The sequence below is a fragment of the Ptychodera flava genome, chromosome 3 (assembly GCF_041260155.1).
Source record: "Ptychodera flava strain L36383 chromosome 3, AS_Pfla_20210202, whole genome shotgun sequence".
Taxonomy (NCBI): domain Eukaryota; kingdom Metazoa; phylum Hemichordata; class Enteropneusta; family Ptychoderidae; genus Ptychodera; species Ptychodera flava.
Genome location: NC_091930.1, coordinates 23,225,735 through 23,235,880, shown reverse-complemented (window position 1 = coordinate 23,235,880; position 10,146 = coordinate 23,225,735). Strand labels below are relative to the sequence as shown.

Sequence of the window (10,146 nt, the reverse complement as noted above, 5' to 3'; positions counted from 1 at the left end):
TAAAATAGTTTTTAAATATAAATACTTATCCACCTTGCATGTTGCACGAAGTGTCTTGCGGCAGTGGGATATCTTATTCGTTTCAATTGCAATTTTTATTTTTAGGGTGTAATTTCATTTCGGACAACTTTGCACGATTACAAACTGTAAACAGAATATACGAATTTCTGATACTTTTCGTTCAGCACTAATATGACTTTGTCTCTGATGACCACTTTCTAACTTATAACAACTTTGTCTTACTATGATTTGTCTTCGAGGTGTCATCACGGAGTTTGGAAGGGTCGCTTGAAATCTGGAAGAACAAAGTCGTGTTTGTCTCGAGAAACCATGGCACGTATGTCTATTCCATATCACACAAGTTATTCACGTTAGTATTATAACACTGACTACTTTCAAATGACATATTTCCAGTGTGTTTGTCTAAGCAAATTGAAAACGTCAAAGAATAAGAAAAATACCAGATATTATTCTGACTAAAAATGCCGAGCATACGTACGCAGTGTTTGATTATCAATTGAGAAAGACCTACGCTTACTGCAGTGTGATTAGACGTCTCCACTTCTTAATGACGATGCCATAATCGCCGTTAACTGACGTGTAGCTAAGCTAAATTATACAAACGGCCGGGAATATTTATATAGACATCACGTGCATGGAGGACTGAAACATTGCCTGTCTCAATTTGGCGTTAGTACCAGCGACAAACGCTACTGTATATTTAGACTGACTCCAATTAGTGTTGTAACGTTTCCTGGAAGTGAATTATTGACTGGCCTAAATCACTCCCAACTCTTCTGAAGAGGGAATACAATAGTTGTTCGTCGTTGTTACTCATGTCACGTTGTTATTCTTTGAGTAGACAGTACCATGACCTTTGATTACAGTGGCAATTTTTTCGACGTCTAGTGTTTTCTGGCATTGTGTAGTGTATCGTAATGTGTCGACTGCTTCACCGCACATGTAAGTACTATTCAGTCACCTGGTGTTGAATTGTCACCCTTAATTTATTCTGCTTTCAATATTGCTAAATTAATCCTCGAGAAGTGCCTTTTAATGTTAATTTTGGTTTGCAGGACAATACCATGAAACTTCAGAAGAATAAACGTTACCTCTGTAAGTATGTAATTGCAAAAAGCTTAAGCGCACATCCCAGATAATTATAACAGCAATGAAAATCGCTTCGTCGTCTGGAAGAAAACGAATAACTGTGACGAATCTGTCGCTATATCGGCAAGCAAGTACTTGCCTTGTGTTACAATGCTCATAATTATTTAGATGCCAATATTTGGGACAACATGGTTTGTTGTGTTCCCTTGGGCTTGTGCATCACTCCACACAGTCTATTTCATTCACTTTATGGCTTGCGAATCTGCTATTACCCGCACCGTTATTCAACATGTACATACAATTAGAATTATTTAATGTCTGGCCGTGGTTTCACTCTCTTAGCTACACAACCGATAATTCAATCAAGCCAAGAGAATGGTTTAAGCACCTGCAGAATACATTGCAATGCATAAAAGTTACAGGGGATTTGTAAAACTTAGTGTTTTTATTGCACATCATCCTTTCAAAGTGTCTTCATTCAAAATACATCACAATAGGTGCAGTTTCTTTCCGTTTACTGAATTTAAAACGCGGAAGAGCTGATATAACAGTAAAAAACGACAATTGGTATATTAACAAATTATTGACAGTATGTATGTATGTATGTATGTATGTATGTATGTATGTATGTATGTATGTATGTATGTATCTGCTGATTTATTATCGCGTATATGAAGACGAAATTTCTTACACCATAAGAGTCGAAGACATGTAGGAGAGGTAAAGCATTCGAAAGCGGTAATAATAATCAACATATCAAAAACAATACAAACACCTTTCACATTTCTTACTTAAACAATTTTATCATATCCACTTTTGAAGAAAATTTACAAAGTCTCGGAATTCAGTATCAACATCCTACAAAATATTTAACAGTTTATACACTGTATTGGAATATACATTACATGATCCTGATGTACACAAATGGCGTAATTACATCATAACACGATTTGAACTAATTTCGGATTATTGGACAGAAAGGTAATGTTGTTTAATCTAGAAATGTAAGCTCATTTGCTTTTTTTAAACCTTTTATATATATATATTTGTGCTTATGAGCAATTTATAATATTGCTATATTCAGCTATAGGGCACAAAACACTTTGGAGGAATTTGGATAATATTGACTTCCAATTCTCCAAAATTAGTTTCAATCGCGTTTTATAAACAAAATATTGTATTTTTAGATGAATGAGCCAACACTCATTATTTACTCAAGGGTCTTTCCTGTTTCAATCATATAACGTTTGCTATAATGAGACTGTTTTATAAGTCGGTCCTTCTTATACTACTGTTTGACAATAAATATTCATGGAAATCCAATATCTATAATTTTAAAATTTATTTACAAAGTAAATACGTGCCATTAAGAAGGCAAAGAAATCTCAAGATTCTGTCTGAAAGCAATCATTACGATAACTACGCAGTTGCATATATAAGGACAGAAACTAATTATCATAAACACTTAGTGCAAATTACGACGGAATTGACCAATATTTACACCCTTCGTAATTTTAGAAATAATATGTACAAACTTGTACATACTGAAGAAGTAGAGTCATAAAAGATGAGTAAAACCGATCAATGCTTGGAGGTCAAACTAACTATATGCAAAGAGGGAGCTTTCAGACCATGCACCAAATGTACGGCAATAACAAAGTTCATTGGCATGAAATTTTTCAATTTTTTTACTCTCATTAGCACATTATTTAGGATCTCCAAGAATGATACCAAGAACAAACATCAATCGATCAATGTGTGAATTTGAAATAATCTGTCAGCAGCTTATTTTTATGCATTGAATATTAATGTCACGAATCCTTATCCCGACTCATTGTTCCGAATTTTCACTATTATTCTGGAATCAACGTGAAGTGGTAGATGTTGCACTACCTACTCTGTACCATTCCAGTGCCATCAGACTCCGGATAAGACAAAACCTCTATTGATGCACCTTGGCTATACTTGCCAATGTAGGAAGTGTGTTTGTTTTAAGATATTAACAGATAACAATATATAACAAGCTAGGGCAGCTTACGCATGCTTTAGGCAAGATTGGAGTGGATAGCGAATAGGAGCTTGTTTTGGTCGGATTTTGCTAGGCTGCGCATGAGTTATCTGAAGTATCGAAACCACTGTCCAGTCGAAAGTAATAAAAACGGCTACCTATCTTCGGTTTTCATGTAACCGACAAGGAAATTCCAATTGTATTGGCAATAGAGACATTTTAGCTGAATACTGCAAAAGTATGAATATGCAAAATCTTCTATTTTGTATGTCATTTCAATTATAGTCTTCGGCAAACGAAAGACGACATGGCCAAAACTTGTGGTTTGTGCAGGCAAAGAACAGACAGCTTTCTACAATTCTAGCATTGCCTTAATTTCAACACTTCTAACGTTGGTTATGTCATGTCACTGAACGTCTTACGTGCACTACCTTCCTAGTCGGACGGTTTGGTTGTTTTCGTGTGGATCAGTGCACTCGATCTCAAGTTGTCCCTTTGCTTATTGGCGAAACTGCGGGTCTCGTATCGGTCCCTCCTTTCATTGGTGTTGACCTTCAAATTATGTTTAAGGTTTCCTTTTTCGGTGATCGTTGTGCAGGAGAGAAGTCTCTCTTTTGAGTGGATTGTTAAGTGTTTTTGAAGTTTGCGACTGTGAGTAAACGTTTTCTCGCAGATTCCACACTTGTTTGGTCGTTCGTTTGTATGGATCCTCTGATGCTGCTTCATGTTTGAACTCAGTTTAAATTTCTTACCACAGTCCTTACACGAGTACAAATATTCTTGTGAGTGGACCCGGAGATGGACATCTAGGTTGTGTTTACGCTTAAAGGCTTTTCCACACTGGTGGCACAGGTATGGCCTTTCGTTCGAATGGACTTTTTGATGTTTGTTCAAGTTGCCCGGATCAGCGAAACGTTTACCACAGTCTTTACATTTGAATGGCTTTTCCTTTGTGTGCATCCGACGATGGCGCTGTAGGTTGCCTTTGCGAGAAAATCGTCTACCGCAAGCTTTACATGAATATGGCTGTATTTTCGAATGAGTCTTGAGATGGGTCTTTAGATTGCTAGATTGAGTGAATGTCTTGCCGCACTGATTGCATATGTGTGGTCGTTTCTGTGCGTGTATTAATTGATGAATCTTAAGATGATACTTTCGCTTGAATGTCTTGCCGCACTCCGTGCACTTGAAAGGTCTGCGAATCTTCAAATATTTCCTTAAAATGCTTTTGCGTGTAGAAAAACGACTGCGTTTGATGGACCTACGTGGGATTCTTTTCCGCTTAATGGTTGAGTTTGCCTTTTGGTTATTATGCTGCTTCTTAATAATTGAGTTGTTGCTGTTGTTTACTTTACGTGTGACCTCCTTAGATCTCAACCTTTCGTGTCTCAGTACCCTTCTTTGAGATTCGCAGGTATTCGATTTGTTTTCTGACTGATGATATGTGCCTTTAGCTCTCGCCATAAGCCGAGTGGATGCCCTCACAGCCTTCTTGGAAATTTCTTTTGTCTTTCGATTTGCTCGTTCAGTGTCATGTTCACTTGAATGACGTCGCGGTCGGTTTGAATTGATAAGTTTGTTATTCAGTTTGGGGCTTGGTATTTCTTTGGTGCGAACACTATCATTTTCTTTGTTTTCTTGGGAATACGAAAGCCACAATGAGATGTGACCGAAATGTTCAAAAGTGTCCATAATTATTCGAATATCTATGAAAGAGATAAGAATATATCTTCCCTGTGAATGAGAACAATGTACGTATATTCACTACGCACTGTATACGACATACTGAGTCTCTAAAATTTTACTTTGCCTCCAGCATATGTTTATTACCGTTAAACATTTTAGATAAACTACTTTTTGCCATGTGTGGGGACTTTTATGCACAACCGTTGAATTGTTATTTTAGAGGGTAATTTACAAACTTTTAAGACGAATGTAGCACCATCCTTGCAAAGGTCATTTTTTTCAAAAGATTCAGGAGCTTATCCAGAAAACAAATTGCACAGCATTCGCTGCTTTTGCTTTCCGTTATTTATTATCTAAATAGACACATAATAAGAGCTCGTGGCCGCGTGATTGATTACCATGGAAATGTGACGTCGTAGAAATGCAAATGACTTATTTAACTTTTGAAGATGTTTCGGTTTAGGTGAAAACATCTTGAACCTACGGACTTTAGCATGTATCCCTCGAATTTTATGTTGGAATTGTCAGTTAGCTTAACGAAAACAAAAAGCACTATAAAGATACTTAGAGGATGTCTTACCACTTACCAAAAGAAGATAACTATATCTTTGAAAGAATGTTTCTTACCAGTGTTTGAAAGATTTCCTTCACGATACCTTTCGTCAATTTTCCAGATTGATTTTTCAAAGCCACGCCGTAATCCTTCACAATTACCATTTTCTGGAAATTCATCATGTAGTTTGTCTTAGGTTAAAATTCGTCGAACGGAGCGTTACATTAACAATGTGCAGTGAGCGACGTATGTTGATAAAATGAATTTTGATTTATCATTTTCAATTTGATAGAGATAACAGAATATGTAACACTTGTTTTCCGTAACTTTCAGCTCACATAAACACATGTTACTCTAGCCACAACAAAATTGATGAGACTTAAGGGGGCGCTGCACCCAACACAGCGTATTTTGCTCAAAATCAACTTGTTAAGCCAAGATTGAAATATCGATCGGATTCACCTCTCAGCTTGTCAAGCAATCGTACGTTGCGTGATAAAGAAGTTAAGTTTTGCAAATGTATGCAAATCACCCGATTTCCTTGCTTCTCTTCCCAATTTCAAGATTTCCAAAGAATTTAACTCCACTCAGGCTTGGTCAAATTTTCCGAATTCTTCACATTATGTTCTTTAAATGCTATAATATAATAAAATGACATTTTTCTTTGCCAAGGAAGTTCTAACATTTGAATCAGAGGCCTTATAATTTTGCTAGTCATGTTTTTAATCACATTTTTGAGTGTCAGCCTTTCGACCGATACCATTTTAAAATGATAATGCATAATGCAAAGTAAAATAATTTTTTCTACATATGGTCTTGTTTCAAGTGACATATTTCATTTCAGAAATTAGTATCAAGTTTTTTACTTAAATTAAGTTTTACTATTAATACCAAAATTAAGGTTTTTTCTGCAATATGAAGCCCTTCAGCCTAAAGGGAAATTGTTGCTACCATACCATACCTTGTCATCTTAGATGAGGAATATTCCTTTGAAAAACAAACTGTATTGGCAATGTGCAGTTCCACCTTAACCTGTATTTGTGGAGCTAAATATTTACTTCTACCATTGACATAAAACGGACCATTGTATTGTTTTGTAAACAGGCGATTTGCCTAGGCAAGGGACAACCTCCTCAAGTCAATATTTAGGTCTTTTTAGTGACCCCTTAAAACAAATCAATCAGAGATAAGGTGGTGGTAATATAAATGCCAGCCAATAAGTCGTTCTTGCTCTGGCTAGTGACTGTAATCTTGCTATGCCGTCATTTGTTGTAAAAAACAACCAAAATCCTACAAAATGCCGCTGTATATGGTATACAAAAACTTACAAAAACTGAAGCATTAATTTCAAAACATAAAGCATTAATTTCGATACCTGACACTATCAATTCTGCGATTACGTACAAGAGAACATATTCCCCCATCTGTTTACAGCTGCAGTGTCCGAGTCCTAGAATACTGCATCTTTGATGTTGAAAGAAAACTAGGTAATGCCCATGTTCAAATCAGTCTGTTGTTATCAAAGTTACTTCTTACAAAAAAAACAGTGAATCACATAAAGGCGATAAACTTGTCCCCGAATATCTCTGTTCAACGATTCCTCCAATAATTACAGAGACTTATCATGCTGTCGGCTGTTGAACAGATGCCAGTTTTATTTTATTTCACACGATTTTAAGTGGAATCAGTCACACCTACGCGGCTAAGTATGCCTACATTAATAGGCATGGTATTGACCGACTGGACAGTCGATAACGATCGTCTCGATTATGTTTCCCGGATGCATCAATTAATTAATTAATCCGATATTTGCGGCTTCGAGGTGTTAAGTTACGCTTACATACCTACATGTAGTCCGCCTCGACTCGGTAGAAACACCGGTTTCGTTCGAACGATGTCTTCGGCATCGAGAAGTTCTAGGGAAATATTAAGCCCATCAACTTTTAAGGATTCCATGGCCATCTCTTTAGTTGGACAGGTTCCGAGGGATAAGCTGTCGCATCGGTGTGGTTTCGACTCTGTGTTATGAGCCCAACATCACATATAGTCGAAAATACTTGTGGTTCAGATTGTCACATGAGTTGAGTATGCCAGTGTGTCCACTCAATCTAGACAAACCAAAGGTCACTTTATCAGAAAATAATGAGATTATAATCAGCTTGTTTCCCTTTTAGCACTGGAGGGAGTAATATTACATGCATTACACGCACCCTTAATCAATTCTACCTTACATATGTCAAAATCGGCAAGCTCTAGATGTGGCTGCAGGCGCAATCTTCTACCTCAACATATGGGACACAACGTATATTTAGCTATGCTTTTTCCTGTGTCAATTACTTTCAAAATTGTCCTATGTTCCACATTTTGCACGCTATTGCCTGGATTTTATTTGTTGTTTACAGTAGACTGTAATGTTCAAGCCTAATTGACATTTATATATCGTTGCTGCAGATGATATGCTTAGACGTACTACACCTTTGGACATTCTTACAGACAAGTGTTTATTTCGCCCATATATTGTGTTCTGAAGAGAGTTAAACGTCTTGCATTTGTTGATTTACATATGGCGCAATAAGACATAAATTATTGACACTCGTTTATACCACCCTTTGACCCTTTAGTTCGACCTCATGTTTGTTATTAGCTTAACTCAAAGTGATTACCTGTGAATACAACGCCGTACTAAAGTGGCGCAGAGCTATTGTTCGGGTCGGGAAATTTATGGTGAGTGCTTGGGCAGTCTCTTGTCCCGCCAGCCTACCAACAATAACTCAATGTAAAATCAGTCGTATTAGATTTGTCTGGTACGATCAAGGTAGAAAAACAGCTGTCAAGAATTGTATTTTGATCAGGCAGATATAATTCCACGCATTTACTTTTACTTTCGATTTAGTGTGTTTATTCGCGACACAGATCCTCCACCTTCCGGACAAAAGCTCCATAAAGAACTCAATTTATTGACTTTTATAAAAGCGATATCAATGTGATAAGACAATAGCAGCTGATGATATAATGTGTAGGCGATAATAAACTAAATATCAGTGTTAGACCGGCCTCTGACGACTGCAACTCGTGTGAGCGTTGCCTGGCGTGACCCAGGGATAACCCACTCTAAACAATAGCCTCTCCCTGAAACGCTGCTTAAACTCGCAGGTACACAGTAGTACGTTGACGCATTGTGAAACAGCAAATTAGAAATATGGTGTATGTTACCGGGATTTGACTTCTCCTTTGTGCACCCTTTATGTGCAGATATTCCACATGATTGTTTTCTTAATATATCCAAACGCTTCAATTAAACAGAACTCATGATCCACCAAGTTCTGGAGACATTACTGAAAAAGCCTACCCGGATAAACGCTCATTAGCGTTGAAAGGTTTAACAACACCATTGCTTATCAATGAAAAAATCAACGAAGCGATCCGGCAATGGTGTCGATGCAACGTAATGCATACTTTTCATGTTTAATGGTGGGTTATATGAATTGATAGTCGACTTCATTATGAGGATAAGCTATCCCAGGAAAATTATCAGGAGGGCCATGCAGAATCTCGAGGGCACATGAGCATATGCTGAAAACTATTGAACTTACCTGTTGAGAGTTCAGTGGACCTGAGACAACTGAGCCTTGTATCGTGGTAACTCCCTTTAGACCACCGCTATCATTAAGCAGCGGTAAATTATTGATATACAATGCTCTTTACTCCACTGAGTGCAGAGAATGACAATGCGAAATGCAGTTTGGTGCTAAATTATAGAATGCATCTAAGAATACGAGCTAAAAGATAATTTGGGAGTAATTTCTCTAAAATCGTATTGCGAACTTTATCTGGAATGTATGAAATCTTAATTTATCAGATACCAGAAATTACGAAAATGAGAGATAATGACCGAACATTGTCGGCAAATAAAATGCAGTTATCATGGACCAAAATTAAAGTCATTTGATAAAGCCTCACAATATACGTTTACGGTGCCTTTGAGGGTAACAAAGAGAAGTTTTGTAAAAGTACGTTCAAACTCACTCTAAGTGACTTAATGCAAAGTAAATATCAATACAATATCTTATAAGTTGTTAGCCTTTTAGGAAGACGTACCTACCGAAAAAAAAATAGAAATGCCGGTGCAGATAATATTCACAGAACATAAAAAGCTGTAATGTCAAGGCGAGATATTGATCGTTTGGTTTATGAGCTCGACCAAGGTTGATTTCGAATGTAGATCACTTGCGGTCTTGTTGACCCTCTCTTGAAAATATCGATAACAATCTCCTCGGGATCGAGGGGCTCTGATCAACCCATCATGCGTTCAAAGGCATATTACATTGCTTTGCAACGTAAATATTTGGAAATAATATGCACCAAACAGTAAATGATTTTCAAAATCACTCTTTGCAGTTGTCGGGCAAGTTTAATTTGGTTAAACACCGTTTAACTTATGTTCAACATTTTTCCTCTTTTGATGAGGAAGTCTATAAGGCGTAGCATAATGCTCAGCACACCTGACCCCAGTAAATATCCAACAAATCTGAATATACAGCCCGATTAATCAAATTCCTTCATATTAAGACAATCGTAAGTTTAGTACTAAATTTTTTTGTGAAATAAAGATAACACTTGTCGATCAAAGAAGTTTCAATACGCCCTCTTGATTAAGCACAAACGACGAAGAGAAGCACACACAAAGTAAGAGACAGGTCCTGGACAATAAAATTTTATTGCCTGAATAAGTTATACTTGCGGGTCACTTTATACGTTAAGTAAGACGGTCGTGTGGAACATTTGTGAC

The 10,146-nt window shown here is 37.0% G+C and overlaps 1 protein-coding gene across 1 annotated transcript; it reads right to left on the bottom strand.

The window, feature by feature from the left end:
* Window positions 1–3,329: 3,329 nt before the first annotated feature.
* Window positions 3,330–8,696, bottom strand: LOC139125582 (zinc finger protein 260-like). Its single transcript, XM_070691687.1, has 3 exons — window positions 7,202–8,696; window positions 5,432–5,524; window positions 3,330–4,824 (listed from the first exon to the last, which is right to left on the bottom strand). Exons 1-3 carry the CDS (start codon window positions 7,317–7,319, stop codon window positions 3,554–3,556), a joined length of 1,482 nt encoding a protein of 493 aa, XP_070547788.1. The 5' UTR covers window positions 7,320–8,696; the 3' UTR covers window positions 3,330–3,553.
* Window positions 8,697–10,146: the final 1,450 nt, after the last annotated feature.

Coding starts and splice junctions, on each gene's coding strand:
- LOC139125582 (XM_070691687.1), bottom strand. CDS start 7,319: ATGGCCATGGAATCCTTAAAAGTTGATGGGCTTAATATTTCCCTAGAA. Junction 5,525..7,201: donor TCGAGGCGGACTACATGTAG/GTATGTAAGCGT, acceptor ATGAATTTCCAG/AAAATGGTAATTGTGAAGGA. Junction 4,825..5,431: donor AGGAAATCTTTCAAACACTG/GTAAGAAACATT, acceptor TCTCTTTCATAG/ATATTCGAATAATTATGGAC.